Source organism: Cheilinus undulatus, linkage group 13, assembly GCF_018320785.1.
Source record: "Cheilinus undulatus linkage group 13, ASM1832078v1, whole genome shotgun sequence".
Classification (NCBI taxonomy): Eukaryota; Metazoa; Chordata; class Actinopteri; order Labriformes; family Labridae; genus Cheilinus; species Cheilinus undulatus.
This window is the reverse complement of record NC_054877.1, coordinates 15474092-15496559: the sequence shown is the minus strand read 5'-3', so window position 1 is coordinate 15496559 and position 22468 is coordinate 15474092. Positions and strand designations below refer to the sequence as shown.

General features: G+C 39.7%; 1 protein-coding gene across 1 annotated transcript in view; it reads left to right on the top strand.

Annotated features, from left to right (window-relative positions):
* Positions 1–19828, top strand: part of ak5 (adenylate kinase 5) — a 140431-nt gene extending 120603 nt beyond the window's left edge. Inside the window, exons 12-14 of the mRNA XM_041803723.1 lie at positions 17555–17671; positions 17884–18090; positions 19067–19828. Of these exons, the coding sequence (XP_041659657.1) occupies positions 17555–17671; positions 17884–18090; positions 19067–19132 (390 nt within the window). The 3' untranslated portion in view covers positions 19133–19828. The remainder of the gene's footprint in view (positions 1–17554; positions 17672–17883; positions 18091–19066) is intronic.
* The last annotated feature ends 2640 nt before the right edge of the window (positions 19829–22468 follow it).

Genomic DNA, 22468 nt, shown 5'->3' with positions numbered 1-22468 from the left:
CCAAATTTGACTTTTGAGCACAAAGTGTTTAAATTCTGCATTTTACATTAGAAATATGCATAGCTACTGCCCTCTACAGGTTGAAACCCGACTGCTGCAACTGAAATTTTCTAGTTGCTGATCGGGTGGTAGATGACCATTGGTCGGGACGCTGGGACTCATTTTCAGCCCTGGAGATTCACAGCTTAAGTTAACTTAAGTTCACAGCCCTCCTTCTTAAAACCAAAATAAGGGAATTTTAAAAATGTTTTTTACCCCATACAGTGTACGTCCATGAAAGCATGAGCTATTCAAAAAAAAAAGTATTGCCAACAAGCCTGTGAGCACGTTTATTTTGGCTGTAAAATTCAACACTTTTCTATGGGGTATTTATGTGCCTTCTGATGCCTCTGCTGTCTGCCTCAAGTGGACGCTTCAGGAACTGCAGTATTTTGTCTTTCTGCATTTGCTTCTTTTTTTAACTGCGGAGGTCACCGCTTGTGAATAACTGTGGTGCCAGCTTTCATCCCCACAGAATTTAGCAGTGGCTGCCCAGTTTCAGCGGCTCTGGTTTCTGAAAGAAATTTCCCCTTTCAAATCATCAGGAGTGAAAAACTGCTATGAACTTTAAGAGCAACAGATAACAGCAGAACTTCGCTAGAAACAGCAGGTTCCACTAATCTGAGGTGTTGTTGTGGCTGCCCAAAATTGTGGATAGTGTTTCCTCATGTTTCCCCTGAGATTGTGAAAAAGAAACAGTTTTTTGTCAAATGAGGTTGATAAAAATCTGCAGGAGGATATATCACTGATTACCCATTCAAATCCTCTGTGGTTACAATACAAGCATGAATACTAACAGCTGCCAGGCAAACAGCAGCTGATCCACCAATCAGAGGTGTTGCTCTGACCCTCTAGAGTTGTGGGATGTGTTGTTCTTTTCACCCCAGATCACTAACAAACCATGTTTTCCTTAAAACTATGTTTATAACATACAACCTGGAAACTTTGATAATACGTTTTTTGGGGGGTTTTTTTAGGATAAACCCCGACTCTGAAGCCCTTTTCACACATGCACTACAACCCTGAAAGTTTCCCATAATTTTCTGACTGCTTGCATTCAGATGTGCAAGCAGCCAGGTTTTTTTCATCTTGACATTATTAGGACTTTTCCCCTGTAGTGAGTGAAGTCTGGTAAATTAGTTAAGGCAGACTCATGAAATCTTCCAGATATACTCAGGAGTGCATGTGGGCTTATGAATTATGTTTTAAAAGCATCAAGACTTCAGTTGTGTCCTACTCTGCTGCCATTTTAAGTGTTTGTGGGCTGAATATTCTTAACAATATTTGTGAAATTAGTACTGATCTTTACCTCAGATTTAAGGTGATAATACGAACATTTTAATCTCCAGCTGCTAATGTTAGAACAGCCCTTAAGCATGTTCATCATTAAATCTCAGGAAAGGTCAAATAGGTGGAGAAATGAAGAGCTACAACGAGATTATTCAGAGAGGTTGGTCCGCTGTGTAGTATAGCATAAATTATCATAATTATATATTTCCTGCCACAGCAACCGTGTGACTCTGGGGACAATAGCCTCAGAGTGTTTTTTCACGACTTTAAGGCAGTCAATAATCTTTACAACAAATGGATTTCCTTCCCATTTCCAGCACACTCTAGGGGACAGGTCCATATTTTAAAATCTGCAGTCAGAAAGAGGTCAAAATTTACACCAGGGAAAGAAACATTAAATTATCTGCAAGCTTATTTTGAGTGTAATTGATGCAGCAACACAGCGCCACGCACAAGCTTGGCATATATACTACAGCGTTGTCAGTCGTTTTCAGTGATTCCATGCTTACGTGGACATTTCCTGAAACGGCAAACTTTTTCAAAATAAAACGGAAATACAACGTGTGGGCGGGGCCTTAGTTAAAATGTAGGTACAATACACTGATAATAGTAGCAATGCAATAACATGACAAAAGACAGGTTAATAACTCTAGTTACCAACCCTAAATACCAAACTGTGTTTATGTACTGTGTTGCAACAAGATGGATCAACCACTAATTCTTTAAAACATTGGCACACACTGAGTGACATCATCCATAAGATTATGAAGAGACATTTTGAAGAACAGCGATTGCGGTCATCATAGTCGAAAACTAATTCCTGGCTAACTGAGAAGCAGGAAAAGAAGTGGAGTTGACTCTGGGAAATTGAATATCTTGGTTGCTGAAACCTGTTTATCTAGTTTGCAAACATGTTCCAAATGATGCAAACACAAACAAAGCAAACAGTTAAATGCCTATGACAGTGTTTAGCCAAAGTGAAGCCTTACCTGCTGGCAAACAGATACAAGACACCCACCTGTCTGTCAACCAAGCCATGCTTCTTATTTTTCTAAATGGGCCAAACCCAAAGCCTGAATATTTTTAAATGGGTGAGTTATAAAATAGATATAATCACTATATAGTTTTATAGAAAAACAATAAGCTATAAAAACTAGATTAAGAATTTTAATGTAGGTCACAATGGATTACCTGATAACCGAGAAAACCCATGCTAGATGGACTGTTTTATATTTTTACTGTTGAGTGGTCATCAGTGTACTGTGTTACTGTTCAGTTCATGAGATAATCCACATAACACTGATCAAAATAGGCCACTGTAGTTGAGTCTTGATGTGTTCCTGTCAAGAAGAGTCCAAAAGTTCTAAAGTCTGACTGGAATTCCTAATAAAGTTTAATTAAATTATTGATATAACATTAACTAGCAGGATGTGTTCCTTCTGTCTCTTCCTGTCTTCCTGTTCACTGAGGAGCAGACAGATATTTGACTACCTGCCTCACAGTGAAATATTTGAGGCTTATTATTGTGACTTAAATCTCATTAGAAATGCTCCGTGACAGGTAGAGGTGAGAAATAATAAACCTTCTGCTCTTACTTTCAGCTTGCACATCTCTGAAGCCCACAGCAGAGGCACATTTCACTGCTGATGATTTTAAGTCATCAATAACGTAACCTGTGGTTGTCATGGAGCGGTTTGATTGAACTTTTCACATCAGAAATAAACATTTTACACCCGTCACTCACGTATACCGTCATCCTCAGCTTCACACGTTCAAAGGTGAATATATGCCTGTGCACTTACGTCAGCTCAGCTAAATGTGTATGTGTGTGGATTAAGGGACATGGATGAGTCACAAATATTGATTGGACTTGACACCTGTCAAAGAAATCTACAGCAGCAGCGTGTCTGTTCATACTACCTGGTGTCTGGATTTTCAGCTCTTTATGTCTACAGGGAGCGTTTATAGGACTGTATGTTCCTGAATACACCACAGCCATTAGACAGTCTGCTGGTTACTAAGAAATTAAACCTCAAGTGGACAAAATAAAAACTAAGACTGAATCCCATTTCTCCCCTTAACCTTCAGTCTCAAAATGCGCGATCCCACGAAGTGCGAGGGCTGTCCCAATACTCCCGAGAGGTGAGCTTAAGGGGTGAGATTGAGGGCGTTAAGGGTTATTGCTCAAAGAAAGATGGCGGCGAACGCGGGGAAGAAATCAAGTTATAGATGTAAATTTCTGTGTTAATAGAGATCTTAAAATTATGAAAACCACTCCAATATCTTAGTTTAATGTTATTTTATGGATTATTTGCCTTTTTGTAACGTAACATTTACTTTTATTTTTAAAGTAAGCCGGTAACTGTGCACGGACAAGCCTACGAGGGTGTCCGCAAGAAGCACCCTTCAAATCTGAGAGACCTGGAGCAGTTTGCAAAAGAAGAGTGATCCAAAATTCCAGTTGACAGGTGTAAGAGGCTTGTCAATGGTTATAGGAAACCATTGGTTTCAGTTATTTTTTTCCGAGGTTGTGCAACCAAATATTAAGTTGAGGGTGTCAGTAATTATGTCTGGCCCTTTTTTTAAGTTTTGTGTAAAATTATGTCAATTTTGTCTTTTTTCTTCGGATTTTTTGTGTTGTTCCAATGCACATGAAGGAAATAAACACATGTATACCAAAAACATTTGTAATTGCAACAATTTCTGGGAGAAACTGTATTTTCTGGAAAAATTCTAGGCGTGCCAATATTTTCATCCATGACTGTATCCTTTAGTTATTTTAAGATACTTTTGAGTATTGTTCAGTGAGTATGTTTGGGCGATAGTGGGGGGCCTCATATCAGAGTCTGCTTAGGGCCTTTGGCCAGGGGTGGTCCTGGGTCAAATTGTCCTTCAATGAGTAGAGTATCTCAGAATCACTGTATCATGATATCATCAGTATCATGGACATAATTGTATAGTAGCGGGGAATACACTAGAGTCCTATTAGTTTTGACTATTCTTGTTTCACTAAGGGCTGCAGAGTGTCCTCCCTTCTGGTGCTGTGGAAATGGCCACCATAACTGGTGTTTGGCGTTAGCTAATGGCCGTATCATACAGCTGAACATGTCCATGGTTGTGGTTTTTATACATGTTATTTGGTTGAATATTAACATGTTCTCCGTCTTATTCTTCCTTTGAATCGACAGACTACACCGTTTTGGCACATTACTGCCCTCTACAGTGTAATCGTAACTGCTATTAAGGGGTGTCCCATTTCTAAGTCATGAGATGGCCCTTACACTTGGTTTTGAGGGGCAAGTTAAGACTGAGGGTTGAGCCTGAGGGTTAAGATTGAGGGTTAAGGGAAGAAATGGGATTGGGCCTAAAGCTCTTGTCTTAGATGACTGTGACAAGAATATTCTTCACTTTGCTTACTGGATACTAAAACATTTATATCAAGACATTTGATTGTTGATGAACATACAAAATATGGGCTAACAGTTATATTCACATTTATCTAGGAAACCCTCCATACAAAGTGTTTGGAAAGGGCAAGGCTTAAAAAAAAAATCTAAGACGCTGATTACAGGCCAATCAGAGCAACAAGACAAAATTAGGTGGTAGGCACACGCAGCTCAGGAAGTAACCTGAGCTTGACAGTAAGATGTTATAGATGTTATAGATGTGTAATTTCTGAACGGTGGAGCTTGTTTTGGATAAAACTCAAGCTGAGGCCGGTAGGGAGGAGTCCAAAAACATCTTCCCAGCCAAGAAAAGCTTTCCGTGTGGTTGTCTGCACCTCTTTCATTAACGAAATGTGGTCCAGATCTGATAAAAACTGTCGCTAAAGCTACATCTGAGCTAACAGCTTCACCGGCAGCAATCACTGCTACCGGCTTGCAATACAACCAAATCCCAAATGTAACAATCACATACTCATGCCAAAGCAAGTCCAGAGAAGAGCAAAAACACCTTTCCTGCCATAAAAAGCTTACTGTACAATCCTTTGGACTTCTTTGCTCTTGTTTTGATAAAGAAATGTGGCCCAATACTGATAAAACTGCCTTTATGGTTACATTCAAGCTAATCACTCCGCATGCAGCCATTCAATATACCGGCGCACGGTACAACTAAACCCTGACTGTGAGTACAGTCTCTTTCTCTTTTAATGACACTGATTGGTCAGGTTTGTTTTCAGTCCTGGTGATAACATTTCACATTGCAGCTTTGCAAGATGGATGTGGTGGACATGGAATCCGGACAGTCCATCTGCTTTGAAAAGTTAGATCGATTGTCCAGAAGCCATTTCTGTCAACGAGCAGATCCATCTTGCCATGCTCTAATCTGAAACGACTGTGTCAAGTCTGAGAATGGTACTGACCAATCAGTGTCATCTGAGGGGAATGAGGCGTTAGCTAAGCACAGGGTTTGGTTGTACTTGAAGCTGATGGCAATGGCTGTCGTAGTGTTTAGCTCAGATGTAGCCCGAGTATAGCGGCAGTCTTATCAGAACTGATACAATTTCTTACCAATCAAAGCTTTTCTTCCCCAAAGGGTGTTTTTTCTCTTTTCCTGCCCAGCTTCAGTATGACTTTGCTTCACCAACTGGCCAGAGTAATAATTGGCAATCGGTGCGACTACTGTGATTAATTCACCCTGGAGCTGCGCATGCCTGCGATGTCATTATGCTTTGACCTACTGAGTGGCTCGTCATGAATGAGACAGGCAGAATTTTCATCCAATCACCCTCCGAGATTTTTTCAGAAGTTCAAAAGGTAAGCTGGGCCAAGCCTTGGCTGAAGAGCTCAGACATCTGGAGAGAGCTCAGAGTCATGCAGCTGCTCCTTCACATTGAAAGGAGTCGGTTGAGGCGGCTTGGGATTCTCATCAAGAGCCCTCCTGGCTGCCTCCCCTTAGAGGTCTCCTAGGCATGTCCAACTGGGAGGACACCCCAGAGCAGACCCAGAACTCACTTAAGAGGTTATATATATCCCATCTGGTCTGGGAAGGCCTCGGAATCCCCAAGGAGGGGTTGGAAAACATTGCTTGGAGAGGGATTTCTGGGCTGACTTGTTTAGCCTTCTGCTACTGTGACAAGACCCTGGATAGAGGAAGAAAAATGGATGGATTAATAACCATTTACCCAAACAGCAGTAATGCAACATGAACTGATGGACAGAGATGCCGTTGCAGTATAAATATGACTGTCGCAAGTTGTAAAGATGGTAAAGATACCTTACGGCCCAATATTTAAAAAATACACTGTGAAAACACTAATTCAACAGCCATTACAAGACGAGGTTTTAGTAATAAAAAGTGTAAGTTGCAAGTTTGTCTTTGAATGCATTCACTAATTTCTTGCAGATTAAGTTACAACATCTGAGATAATCTACCTGCTGCTTTTAGTTTATTTCTACTAAACTAAAAACGTTTAATTCCATAGCATAGAATAAAAGATAAAAGATGGGTTTTTTCATTCCCTTATAGCTTTGGCTGCATTTAATCTCTCTCCTGAAGATATAAAACTTCAGAGATCTGTCACTGTCATAGTTTATCTGCAGCAAAGGTAAATAAAAGTCAGCAGTGATTTAAAGCCTCTGCGAGGCCACTCTGACAGCGGCTCTTCCTCATCCACCGTCTCTGTACAGTATTTCTGAGGTGATCTCTTGAACAGGCAATCTTCACGCCACCAAACTTCTTCTCACATTACAAATTTCTATCGATTGAACTGCAGTGCGGAGAGAAAACGCTCTGACAAATTGCCTCCACAGTCCATCTCAGTACTTTTTAAACTGTAGGGAATAAGGCAGGGAAGGCAAACACTGAGATATGAAGATGATGCAGCCTGCAGACTTTTCCAGAACTGAACAGAATAACAAAACAGAGGTTCAATGCACAGTATGACCAGCTTCATTTTAACCTGCAGCAGGTTTTGGATGGTCAGGTTGTGGGTAAAAAAAAAAAAAAAAAAAAAAAAAAAAAAAAACACTGCCTTAGAGAGAAGAAAATAAGATGAGCTGACAGCTGAAATCCCTGGATTGGAAAACTTACTGTTGAGCAGTGGAGGGATAAAAAATGGCAAGTCTGTGAATATTTCATTCTGTCCTCCAGGAAGAAGCTGTTTGCAGCAAAATGTTATTATTTCCCCTTGAATAAAGCCGTTTATTAAAGTTTGGAGCACAGAACAACAGAGATTGTAAAAAATTGTCTGACTTCTCTCTAAACTCCTCAATTTTTACTTTTTTGAAAGTTTTGGGATAACACAAACAGCAGAAGTAAGCTGCAACCAAATGATAGCTTTCATTTTAAAGAAAATTCACAAACAGTTGGTCCAGAATGTGCAGTGCCTACAAAAAGCATTCATCCCCTTGGATGCATGCAGAGTTTAGACTCCTGCCAGGAGAGCCAAACCTAACAGATGCCTGCGGTCATTTATATTAATAAAGATTGATCTTATCTTATCTTGGATGTTTTATCCTTTTATTGATTTTATAAAGCAATAATGGTCGATAACATTTTGCTTCTTGACCCCCCCAAAAAAAACATTTTTAATGTCAAAGTGAAACAGATTTCTACAAAGTAATGTCAATTAAATGAAAATATGTAATGTAAAATAAGTGAATATATAATATTCACCCCTTTCAAGTCAATATGCAGTAGATACACCTTTGGCTGCTATCACAGCACTCAGTCTGTGTGGCTAGGTCTCAGTCAGGCTTGCACAATCTGGACAATACAATTTTACTCCACTCGTCTTTGCAAAACTGCTCATGCTCTGTCAGGTTGCACAAGAATCATCTGTGAACAGCCCTTTTCAAGTCCAGCCACATACTCTCTTCTGGATTGAGGTCAGGGATTTCTTCTTGCAGACTGAATAAGAGTGTCCTCCAGGATTTTACTATATTTTGCCGCATTCATTTTACCCTCTACCTTTACAAGCCTTTCAGGACCGGCTGCCAAGAAGCATCCCAACAGCATGATGCTGCCACCACTGTGCTTCACAGTGAGTGTGTGCAGTGTTTGGTGTCTCCAAACATAGCATCTTGTCTGATGGCGAAAGAAAAGTGCCATTTTGGTCTCATCAGATCAAAGAGCATTCCCCCAATTGACCATGGAGTCTCCCACATGCCTTTTGGCGAGCTCTAGTCAAGATTTAATCTGAGTTTTCTTCAACAGTAGCTTTCTCTTTGCCACTATCCCATAAAGCTTTGACTGGTGAAGAACCCCGGCAACAACTCAGCTGCTGAAGCTTCAGATTAGTCATCGTTTTTTGTATCCATCCCCTAAATTTATATTTGTCAATAACATTTTCTTTAAGTTACTGGGAGGGTTCTTTTTGTCTTTGTGGTGTAATGGTAGCCAGGAATACTGATAAACTAGTGACTGGACTTTCCAGACACAGGTGTCTTTATGCTAAAATCACTTAAGACACATTCACTGCACTCAGGTGATCCCTGATCGCATTTCACCAGTTGTGAGACCACTACCATCGATTGGCTGGATCTCTGTTGAATTAGGTCAGTCACTTAAAAAGGCACATGCTAGCACATAATGGAAATTAACAGTAACATTCAGATTAGATCAATTTCACTTGACAATACAAAGCTGAATAGATTATTTAACTGATAACTTGCATAAAAATGTTCAGTGAAATAGACTGTTTATCAAGAGGTTAAGTTAGTTGCTTTTTTGGAAAGAAATACATATAGGCTAGATACTCATGCACAGATTTTAAATCTTCAAAGCTTTAAGCAAAGCTCGGCTGTCTTAAAACATTACATTTCATTACACGCAATCATTGTGAACTGTGTTCAAGCATAATTCCTCTTCCTTTCACCGCTTTCGGTCTGCTTTCACAGTAGTAACATCAGTCTGGGCCAAAGCAAACTATGATACAGTAGGTGGAAGTTTGCAGGTCACTGAGTTTCAAATCCCCAAAGTAGAAGAAAGAAGAAAGAGCGGCCATGGCAGCAACTCATGTTCAACTTTATCCACTTTGTGTCCACTGAGGAATCTAGATGTGCTGAGCTAAATGTGAGTAGCCCTTCACGCTAAAATTACATATATTTGATGGTTCAGGTTCATGTGGAACATGGACTGAGGTAGAGGAGTGGAAGTGCTACATTATTTTGTACTAACAACTGCTAGTCTGACATGAGTTTCTAAATCAGATTGTTTCTATAAGCATGCAATATTTTGTTCAAACATCTTAACAGATCAGCTGCCCTTATGCTCAAACCAATATGCAGTCAATTCAATACAGAACTAAAACACTGCAAGAAAATCAGGACTCATGTTATGTCTTCTACTGTTTCTTTGGGGATATTCTCTGGTGTTTTCATCAGAATGAGAGAGAAACTCACAGGGAAGAAGAGGAGGGAAATAGCCTCTAACATGACCTTGTCAAAATGCTCTCAACAAACTGAGTATTCATGAGACCCTGAGCGACATGAAATGTACTTAATCTTGTACAGCGCAGAGAGAAAAACAAGCAATACCATATTTTGGTAGTTTCACACATGAAATATTGATTTTTGGCTTCAGCTGAGGGTGAATTTCTTCCTCTGTGAAGGGTAATTCCACCTCTGCGCACCAACATCACACATTAGGGGAAGTATGACTCTGTTATGAGCCTGATACTCTTCTAGGCATGCTTTCCTCAAGGTTTTGGATTTTTCTGTGGGAATTTGTGCCGATTAAACCCAAAGAGAATTGTATTTATCTCAGACACATGCTGTATGTTAGAATCAGAGCAGACCAGCCGAGTTCACTGAAGCAGATATGAAGAAATTTCATTTTGGGCTGGAGTGGTAAGTGTTGAGGTTTTGCTAATCCTCCCCCTGTATGTGTGCAGTGTTTACTCAGGAAAAATCTCATTTGCCTCTTTTTAACTGTCCAATGTATCATTCACTGTGAGACTTTACCATAGGAGCTGAGTATAAAGGCTCTGTTAAGAGTGCTGTGAGTTGTTTTGTTAGATGGACATTTATAATGACCACAATGAGTTGGTCTTCTTGCTGAGTGCTTGTTTGCTTTTGTTAGACAAAAAGAGGTACCAGTATTAACTTAAGTCAGTACTTAATATGCTAAAAAGTCATGTTACTGTTGCTACAAAGGATCTTAGTCAGCTAAGAGCAAATCAACTGGAAAAGTCAAATGAATAAATGTGATCAGTTAAACAGTCCGTTTAAGTTAGTATTGTCAAGTCAAACTGATTGTTTCTTTCATCAAAATCAGCCAGAGCAGTGTTAAATATGTTAGCCTGTTAATGTAAATGTCCATTATGTACTAGCATTAAGCTAACTAACTCAGATGTTTATCCTGGTCCAACTGTTAAAAGTTTGAATTATCTTTGAATAATTGCAATGACTTTCAAAGAATAATTTTTGAAAGTTTTGGGATAACAAAAACAACTGAGATAAGCTGCAATCATACCACGTTTCATTTCAAGTGAAATTGCTTTGATGGCTCTCCCTATTAAAGCAAGTTAATGTGGGCTCAAGTGCACTCAGATCTGGGACCAGGCCCCTAGTTTAAAAGCACCCTTTAACATACAGGGTACAAACATCCTGAGACTAAAAACTCATTTTGAATGGTTGGGGATTTTAAGTTCCATTTTGCTAAGATTCATAGCTCCACCAGTGTTTCAAGACTCTTAAAAAACTACTTCCTGTTTCATGGCAAACAAAAAACTGCTACGACTACTTTTTTTTTTAATGAGACTTTAGTTTAAGCTGACTTGTATCATCTGGCAGTCGAAAAAGGCTACAACAACAACAGTGACCACAAACATTTAGTTTTCATGTTCATATTATATTTGGGGACAGTTATAACAATTTTTTAAAGCTGGAGTTTTTTCTAAAAAAAATCCCTGCAAATGCAATAATTATTATGTTTGTAAGAAATCTGTTGTTACATTTACAGTGGGCAACTGTTATTAAATTGTGGGAAGTTATTAGGTTTGCAGATGTAACAAAGCCAGCAGGGGGACTGTGAAGGGGGATAATGGTGCTTCAACATAGTATTGGCCCAGTGTGAGATCACCCTGAAGTTGCACACTGAACATGCGTCTCCAAGTTTAATGTGGATACAGAATTAGTGCTGATGCTTTATGCCATGTTTTATCATCATTGCAGCTACACAAACAGACAACGCTGAGTACACCATGTCAGCCAGGCAATGCTATACTGCTGCCTCCAAAAATCAAGATGATGATCAAACAGCTGCAGCCCTGGCCTTGCTCCACTTCTTTTTTTCTGTGTTGTCTGCATTGTTTTTGTTTTGTTCTTTAAGGTCAGGCTGAATAAATTTGACTGTAGCAGTCTCAGCCCAACTCTTTTAAAGTAGCTCCATTTGTAACAACCTCTGCATCCACATTGTAAAATACATTGCATAGTTTCGTGGCTTGTTTACCCTGCAGGTGAGGGCAGACTTTAATTTCCACGCGAACAGCCTGTCATTCTTTTTGGCTTACGCCGATAAAAAATGGAAAAACAAGCCAAGTTGCAGCCTTCTGCAGGTGTATTTCATACTGTTTTGCTTACACGGAATAGATAAGAGCTGAAATAAATCCAAAAAAGCAACAGTAAAATATAATCTTTACAAACATATTGTGCATTTTCTTTTCCTTATTTCTTTATCTTGCCTCATTACATTTTCAAACTCTTCAGTGTAGCAGCAGGATAAGCATCTTAAGCAACACTTCCTGCTCTTCCTCAGGCGTTCCCACGCCAGATGTGATGTTATTCTCCCAGTGTAGCATGAGTCTACCCTGAGATCTCTTACAAGTAAGTCGTGACCTGAAAACCTCCGGAGGAAGAGACCCGGAAGGGAGCCAGATCAGATGCCTGAAAAAACTCTATACTCTTAATATGCGAAGGAGCGACTGCTGATTGCTCCCTCAAGATGTGTGAGCTCCCAACAAGATCTCTGCCCTCAAATTAACATCACTCAGTTCTGCCGTCATATGTTCTTATTGAAGATTAACATGTTCACTTTTTGATTAGACTTTTCAGAGAGGTGTTGATTCAACTTTATGGTCATTTTGGAGCCCTGCAGGTTGTGGATCTGTTGAATTGAACATCATACGGATGATGTGTGTCTAATATCTAGCCCACTCTGATTTATGGAAATGGTTTGAGATAATTATTGCAACACATATTACCTTTATGAAGGAAGGATTTATTGCAGGGTTGTTGAAGGAGGCAGCACCAATTTTTCCTCTAACTATCCCCACAAAGCTTTCAACTGTACAAGCCAGTGAATTGACAAAGATAAATCTGAAGCTAGCAATCCACCTGCCATGCTGCAGACACACAAAGCAGCATAAAAGGCTGACAGAAGAGCAGGTCAATGTAGAAAGCTGTTACATAACTCATTGCTGTGAGTAGAATTATTATTATTCTGATGTCCGGCTGAATATAAACCGTGTAAACTGTCTACCTTGTGTGCAACAAAAGCAAAGCAGTTTCCTTTTGAGTGAGTATCACAAAGAAATAACTATCTGAACACTTATTACACCTCCCATGAACCAAAATAAAACATTATCCTCTACCAGAGACAAAAACATGAGCCTGAGCCAAAGGCAGACCACCAAAAACAGCAGCAACTACTACATAGCAATGAAGTGCATGAAAGAACAACAATAAACATAAAGCAATTAAAAGTTATAAAATGCTGCAGCATGTCAACTAAATTAGCATTATTAGCATAAAGCAGACACCAACATAAGACAAGACAGCTTCAGAAACCAAAGTTAATACACAAACAATGACTAAACTTTGCAGGGGAAAAAAGTAGACACATACCTGAACTTGTAAGGTGAGGCAGTGACTAAGCATTTTTGGCTAGCATAGCTTCAGGTGAAGTGAAGCTATCAGAGTGTCCTGGCAACACAGTGTAACAAAAAATATATATATATTATCAATGAAGTCCTCCTGTGGTCACTGTTAGCATTTTAGCTTGATAATAAAATGCTGAAAACCCACAAACAATGGTAAAATAAGTGGAGTTAGAAGTGCTAGCAGACTTAGCTTACTAGCATCTCACTGAAGGGGTAAAATGAAGCCTCATATCTTTATATACTGTAAGACGATCCATTGAAGAGGGTGCGCTTGATTTATTTTTCAGTGAGAAAAGGGTCAAATGTGTGACAGTGTTAATCTGAACTTGCAAGCTGTATATAATTAGAAGACATTCATTTAAAAATTCCAATCTTATATTTAGTCCAGGGTGTTTGATGACGCTCTTTATGAGGGTTTATGTGACTGCTTTGAACACTGCAAAGCACTCACAGCCAGTCGTTTTTCTTTTCGTCTGCCCACTTTTTTGGCTCGCTTCTTCTTCACAAAATTCCAATCCATGTGTTTCAACTTTCAGAGATATTCTGCGGTTTCCAAAAAAGTTGGGACAACTGATTTGTTGGCAGCACCTGAGAACTCCCATTCGAGGGAAGGTAGAGATTTCTGCATAGAGAAATGCTACCAAAATGCCCTGTTTTGAGCTGTTCATGACTATGCCAAGTATTCAAAGTCTGAAAATCTGAACATTCTTAATTCTTAAGTGGCTTTTGTGTTCCAAAAGTAGTGAAATATTCAGGCTTACGATAAAAAAATAGTTTAAAAAAACTCAAAGAGAAACTGCAGTAGGAAGGAATTTAAAAAGCTTCCACATGAAGCCTGGACGAGTGGTGTCACACAACACTCATGTATGGTCCTGAAGCGGTCCAGTGTGAATCTTACCCATGTTTCCTCAGCCCATGTCCATCCCACCAGCCTCCAGCCTCACTCATTGTGACAGGAAATCTTTGTAACAGTTGGTCTTTGTAAATGTGGATTAAATAACAATAGATGGAGGAATGTAAACTAGCACTCAAAGGGGAGCTAGCTACAAAGGCTCACATTAAAGAGTTGTTTGATGGAACAGGCTTGCTTGTGAATGGCACGTCATTACTCAGTCACTTACCCATAAGGTTTTTTCAGGTGACGGTACAACACTGTTTTAATTCAAAGCATGTTTGTGACAATAATGTGAGTTATTTATACTTTAAAGAGGCTTGGCTAGCCTCTTAGCTCAGAGAAAGACTCCTCAAGACTCCTGTCTCCTTTCATGTGGTTGGACGGCACAAGAAGGTCTGCAGGACTGAGTAAATTTTGGTATTTATCGACTCCACGCTTGGTAAATCAGTCAACTTTGGTCAAATCACTTCTTTATAAAATGTAAGGATTGTATTCTATGTATGTAGCAATGACTGGCGCCGGTGAAGCCATTAGCTCAGATACAGCTTTAGCAGCAGTTTTTATCAGATCTTGAGAGCATTTCTTTAAGCAAAGAATTACACTAATAGCTTCTCCATGCAGAGAAGATGTTTTTGCCCATCTGCTGACTGGCCCCAGCATGAGTTTGATCCCAACAGGCTCCATTGTTCATTAACTACAACAGCACCTGCCTGCCAAGCTCACCTACCAGAGCTGCACATGCCTGCTACTTTATTTTTTTCTTGTCGCTCTGGTTGGCCTGTAATAAATGTTACAGGCAGAACATTTGCCCAATCACCTTTTGAGCTTTTTTTTGGAAATTCCTTCCCTCCCCATATTGTATTTGAAGTTTCCCAGATGTATGTGAAATATATCCCATGTAATGCATGGATGAATCAGTCTATCCAGTGTGTCAGGTTATTGTTTACCATTCACTCTGTTGTCTTAAAGGGGACATATTTTACCCTTTTAAGACAAGTTTATATTGTCCTCAGAGGTCCCGAAAATATGCCTGTGAAGTTTGATCTTGAAAAAAACGCTCTAGTATAGGATTCTGTGTCTGTGGCTTTAATGTTAATGAGCTGTCTGACTCCACCCCTGAACACACTCCTCTCAGGAAATGGATGTGGCACTCCTAATGTTACAATTTTACAGACACTTTTATCCAAAGTTAAGGACCTGACTGGAATTTGAACCATCAATCTCCTGGATCAAACAGGGTAGGGCTATGCAGCATCTCAGCTGACAGCTGAGAGGAAGATCAGCAGAGGAGGGCGGAACTTTCTTCCAAGTGGGGAGGGCCAACCAAACCTGGGGGTGGGTGCTTACTCCCCACATGAGGTCATGAAGGTAAAATCAAAGAACAGCTTGTTTCAGCACACATTTTCTGAAAGGTGAAGAAAGAGAGGGTGGAAGGGAATGGATTTTTCTGGTACTTGAAGGGATTGTGGACAGGTCAGGGACACATATTTTTGTTAGAAAAGCCTGAAAAAGTGATTTTTGCATAATATGTCCCTTTTAATGTCACAAAAAAAGCACATCAACAAAATCTTCTTGTCAAGCGTTTGCTTACAAAATCAGCACAGCAACACCACCCTGTGTCAAAACTAAGAAGTACAATACAGTCAAACACAGGCTTCACGCTCTATTTCGGGTTGTTTTCTTTAATTTTCAGAATTTGCAGCTGTTTAAAATGAACCACAGACCATAGTTTGGACTAAATGTATTGATTCATGTTTTTTTCTGACATTTATCAGCAATTTATCACCATTTCTAACTGGTTAAACAAAAACCATATGTGGGAATGTATACATAAGTTCACAGCTAACACTTGGTGTTATGTGTTTATGCTTCATTTACAATTTTCTATGCATTTTCCACCATTTATCCAGGGAAGGTTGTATTAGCATACTTGTTCATTATTGCTTCTTTTACTAAAGGACAAAACTACGGTATATGAACAAGTGTTAGCAATTAAGTTTTCTAAAAATCCTCTTGTATGGCCCTCTTGAGTGTTAAGAGATGTCTTGTCAGATTTTGCTGCTAATATTGCACTGTAAAAAGACTTGATTTATTTTTAAGGCTTTTCTATTATTTGTAGGTGTTGTAAAATGTGCAGTTGTACAGATTAGTGGCCCCTGAGCAACATGTCTTGCGTATTCAGAGGGACTCTATTCAGTCTAACCCATTAGCATTCAGGCCTGCTTTTCACAGCAGCTTCAAGGGCTAAAAGACTTTAATTTAGCCTATAACTGCATAAAAACCTGCAGCTGCATACACTAGAATAATAGATGCCTGGTTTAATGAGTCACTCATGAGGGGAACTCCCATTGAAAGTGGATTCATTAAGTTTATTTCAAGTACTCCTTATAAGCAGTAAATCCTATTAAGTGCAAATGTAGAAGCTCATTTATACTACACAGAGCCCCAGATCTTACATTATCAAGCGTTATCAAGCAGAACATCAGAAAATAAGATATCGATATTTGTCTTGTTTTACACCTCATAATGTGAAGATTGTTCTTTTTTTTCTTGTAGTTTTTTCTTAAATTTTCTTCGATGCAAATCTTGTCCAATTTTTTGATGTTCAACATGTGTTCTTTATGGTCTGCACTAATTTGTATATTATATCCTATCATATCATATGTTATCACGAAATATTGTGTCACATGGCATTATATCATATCATATAATATCATTGTTTCTTATAATAATGTTTCATGTCAAATTGTATCGTATTATATTGTACCTTAAAGCATTGGTTCTTAACTGGTGGGTCGGGACCCAAAAGTGGGTCACAAAGCCCTTTACAGTGGGTCCCAGTGGTGTGCATGGGGAAAAAAATGTGCTAAATTGTCTATGAGACTCTATGAGAAATGGATTTTTTGTGTTTTCATTGTTTTTGTTACACCTTGTGTGCTGTCTTAGGCCTAAGCTCTACTATTTTTTATTAAATACATCTGATTGATTAAAAAATAAATAAATTGGGTCGCAATTGTCCTTGAGGAATTGATGGTGGGTCGCGTCACTCAACCAGTTGAGAACCGCTGCCTTAAAGTATTATATCATATCTATCATGTGCTTTATTGTATTGCAATGTATCATATTATATAGTATCTTATCCTCACATATCATATTGTATTGTTTCTGTTGTATCATATCATATCATATCATATAATGTCATGTATCATATTGTATTGTATTGTATCGTATTGTATTGTATCATACTGTATCATTTTACATTTTAATGTATCATATCATATTGTATTATATAGTATCATATTATATAGTATCATATTATATTGCGTCATGTCATGTTGTATCATTTTATGTCACATTGCATTTGCCATTTGCTGTTGACTTACACTCAATGAAGCTTTTTGGGCAGTCTGAATGAGCCCTTTCACAGTGACCCACCACTCAGCCCATGGTATTATGCTGACTAATGTTATGTGCTATTTGTGTGTCTGTTTTTCCTTCAATATCAGGACACAATTCTGGAGCTGTTGTGCGATGCAGTGGCATCGTCAGTGCGGCAGGGGAAAGGTCTGGTGATCAGTGGCTTCCCCAGAGACCTGAGACGGGCTGAGGAATACGAGGCCAAGGTTAGAAATGTGGCCAGGAACATGAACAAAAGCAAGGAAAGACAGTGGATAGACTACACACAGTTTCATTGGGCAGGAATATGAAATGAGTGATAAAGCCAGATAAATTCACATCGATTGGTGAATGGCACATTTACACAAAACAAAATTGAAGATGTAGCCTCACTTGTTGGACGTTGATCCGTTATTGATGATTCTGTTCTTTGTGTCAGATGGGGGAGCCCAGTGTAGTCCTCTTGCTGAGCTGCTCAGCAGACACCATGTCCAGCCGTCTGCAGTGCCGCCGCAGGTCCTCCTCCTCCTTCAGCTTCCAGGCAGCCTCAGACAGAGAGGATGCCCTGTACAGGAGAGCTGAGAGTTTCTTCAGTGACAGCCAGGAGGTGGCTGCTCACTACGAGTGCAAGAAGCTCCTGCACACGGTACAGTTGTTTTTCTAGCAATAAAGAATGTATTCTTTCCGATACAGCTCGATGAAGATAACCCCATTCATCCATCTGTTCATCCATAGCAATTGGATTTTTCTCGAGTCTTTCTTCACCCACCTAATTCAACATTAAATCCCCTCAAGAACACAGTCAAGCCTTCTTTGAAAGTACTGCTGAAATATTTTTCTCTATATCAACATTTAAAATGCATTCTTTAAAATATGTTTGGAGTGTCAAAGTCAGATAACTGCACCCTAGAGGCTAAAGTGCTTTACATTAAGTCAGTCATATCACATGTATTTCTTTATGCAAATGCAGCTTTTTCAACTCTTTTCTTCTGATTTTTGGAAAACCATTTCTATAATGAGATATGTGTGCATACACTCATCAGTCACTTTATTAGGTATACCTGATAGGGGATTTGAGTGACTTTGAATGCACCATGAGCATCTTTGGGTCAGTGGTAGTCAACCGTCTCTCAACCAAAGGGTTGGGGTTGCCATCCCCAGCTCTTTCAGCCACATGTTGATGTGTCTTTGGGCAAGACTCTCAACCCGGAAGTGCCTTCACTACATGCATATGAATGGGATTTGTTAATAGTATTTCACTAACTGCTGATCTGAGATTTTTGTGAACAACCATCTCCAGGTTGTACAGAGAATGGAATTTAGCAGGGTTTCAGAGAAAGCTATTTAACTTGAATTCAAAAAACAAAGATGTTTCAATGTCAGGGATGTGTTTAGTGGGGGTTCCCTCCACTGACACAAGCAAAAGAAAGTTGTTTATTAGAGTTCATGTTTAGAGTGGTGAATTTTCCTTTCAGATTAAGCTGCTTGGACATTTAAATGACACTACAGCTGCCTAATGTGGGTGTGTTTAAATAGTACAACACATGTAGAGGTTCTGCTGTGATATCACAGAGGTGCATAATGACCTTAGATCCTGAGTCTATCTCTCTTTCTGTCTGCAGATTGATGCTGAGAAGTCACCGGATGAAGTCTTCTCCCAGATCTGCCAGGCGATGGAGACCTTCTAATTTCTGCAACCACTCCTCCCTCCAACCCCGAATCTCTCCCATCCAGGAGCTCCACCTGTGAAGACTTCTCTCTTCCTCCACAAGGAGACTCACCCACCTCTTCTCTCACACACGTACACCACACACACACACGCAAACACACCCCCACGCACCCCCCCACACACACACACACACACACACAGACACACACTCATTTAACTCCAGTGATCTGCATGCCCCATATCGGTGAAACCTCTTCCTGCTTTTAACACTGGTGAAGCGCCTGGTTGTCACTTTCTGCTTCACCCACTCGCATCGTCTCTCTCTTGCATCAACCTCAATATATGCTGCCAACTGTCCGGCCGAGGCAGATAACTGTACTGAGAAACATGGCATTCCTGCTGTGACTGAGAGCATGTTTGTAGTGGAGTATGTGAAACTGCAGAGAGGGAGAGAGAGAGGGTTCCTGCCACGCTGCAAAGTGGAAATGTCAGTGTGTGTTCATGCTCTCATGCACAGCATTGTGTTTTATATTGTGACAAGCATGCAAGAATTACAATCAAAGCTTAACTGCCTTTTGTGCATTGAATAAAAAAGCAGAAAAATCTTTAAAAGTGTTGGAAAATATTGCATTTGTATGTTTCCGAAGCTCATCGTACAAGTGCTTGTTTTGAGTCTGGTATTTAACATTCAATAAAGCCAGTGCATTTGCTAAAAGAAGGATTTCTGAGTGTCTTTGGCGTCTGTGTGAGGAAGTGTTTGAATGGTCATACCTTATCTTAGAGCTCCATCTGCTGGTCAAAGGACAGAAACAAAAGGTGCCTATATTCTGGATTGAAACAGAGGGATAAAGAAGGTTTTGGATCCTCTTTAAAATGCATTAAAATATACAGAGAGCACGTTTAAGCTGATATAATGTATAGTTCAAAGGTCATCAAAATAACCTTTCACTGCAGCACTGTTCCAGTAAGCAGCTGTAGTGAGCTCCAAAAACAAGCAGTGTTTCATTGTTTTTAGAGGGTAGATAAAGCTCAAAGTGAGATTTTTTAAATAGTGGCTACAGAAGTCCTAAACTGACATGCATCAATGCATTTTATTTACTCAATTTTTCATGACTAGCCTCCAGTTTTTTTCTCAAAATTTCGACTTGTCCTGTATTCACATATGAGCAGAAACTCAAAACAAAAAGGATGCACAATAATGGATATTTGTTGATGTCCAATATGCTGATGCCTCCAACCCATTTTCACCAATACCAATACTGATACTGATACTGATCTATACACAACCTTCATCTATTATAAAGAACATCAAGCCTCTCCTGTAATGGAATTGACCTGACACTCTATCCTGACAGCCTAATTGTTTTAGAAACAAGCCCGCCTGAGGGCACCATCAGGTGGGAAGGATTGACACAATCCCAGTTATGCTTTGGATGCTTTGGATGCACGGTCTAGGGTACCATCTGGTCAATAAGGATGCCACAAGTCCCAGGTAGCACTATGGATGCCCCAAGGGACTGAAAACCACCATCAGTCTCCAGGTTTATCACCAGGGGTGAAAACACCCAGACAAAAGAGCTTGACCTTGGCTGCAGAGCGATACATGTGCCATCGTATCAAGCTAGACTCTGCCTTCCACCCCTTTCCAGCCCAAGTTGTGGTACACTGGGCTCAGTGATGAATCCTTAGGGCCCTGCATGACTAAATCATATGCACAGAACATAAATGATCAATTTCTTCTTTTTAAATATAGACATTTAGTAATAAAAAAAATCAGTTTGTATCGAACAGTAAAACTAGCTTTATCTGACTTTTTGAAAGCTCCAGACAGAACTGTAAGAACCTGCTGATGGACATTAAGCCTTGTAGTGCACCAGATGAAAGTGTGACCCTTTAATGGAGCTGATATTCTAAACTGAAATTATTGTCTGCGTGTAATGACAGTTTTGCAGGGTGGTTTGCTCACCAAATGCTTTGAATAACACAAAAAAACACATTCTTCTCAGTGTAAACTAACTGAAGTTCAGATCTAAAATGTTGGTCCCTAGTGCATGCTTAAAATTTGAAGGAATGAGGATGGAAAAAGAAAAAACGTCAGCTATGGTAGGTCCACTGACTCTTGCTTTATTCTCCACAACTTACACTTGCATTCTGCTGATATGTTTGGCCAATACATCAGCTGGAAATGTTGGCTGAAATTGAGGGAGGGAGTTTGAAGTAGAGATGCTGCTATTTTGCCTCTCAAAGTAGCCAGTTGAGGTGGTTTGTGCATCTGAGGATGCCTCATGTTCGCCTCCCTGTGGATGTCTTCCGGGCACATCCAACTGGAAGGAAACCCCATGGTAGACCCAGGACTTCCTAGAGGAATTATATATCTCATCTGAAATGAGAACACCTTGGAATCCCCGAGGAAGAACTGGAAAATATTTCTGTGGAGAGGGATGTATGGGTGGATGTGCCTGGCCTGCTGCCACCCCGATCCAGCCCCCGAGAAACAGGAGCAAATAGATGGATGGATGAAATAGTTTTTTTCTCTGAACTTATTTAATTTTGGCAAATTGTAAAAATAGGCTGCACGGCAGCGCAGGGGTTAGCACCGTTGCCTCACAACAAGAAGGTCTCTGATTCGCTTCCTGGTCAGGGCCTCTCTGTGTGGCGTTTTCATGTTCTCCCTGTGCATGCGTGGGTTCTCTCCGGGTACTCCGGCTTCCTCCCACCACCAAAAACATGCTCATTAGGTTAACTGGCGACTCTAAAATTGGCCGTAGGCGTGATTATGAGCAAGCCTGATTGTCTCTATATGTCAACCCTGCAATTGACCAGCAACCAGTCAAAGGTGTACCCCGCCCCTCGCCCTACTACAGCTGGGATAAGCCGAACGGGATAAGTGGAACAGAAAATGGATGTATGAAACACTCATAGTAATTTTAACCAAAGGCATCCATTTAAATTAGGGTGGAATGATTTTTTTTTTTTTTTTCTAAATCAATCACAAATTGGAAAATGGCATCTCAGCCAAAAAGATATGTTACAAAACATGTTCAGAACACAAACTCTATACAAAATATGTCTTAGCTATTCATTTATCTATATTCTTTTATGAATACTATATTTTTTTCCATTATTTCAGTTTCCCCCCTTTTTGTGTTTTTGCATTGACTATCTATAATGTCCTAAATATTGTTGGGTTGAAGATTCATGATTATGTCTTGTTTTTTTTACTAATAAAGGACAATATAATTTCCCAATTTTATGTAATTTTTTCAACAAATACAAGCAATAATTCATTCTATAAAATAACCAACTCAATATGATCAATGATCAATGATCTTGAAGAAAGTATCTGATGGGGATT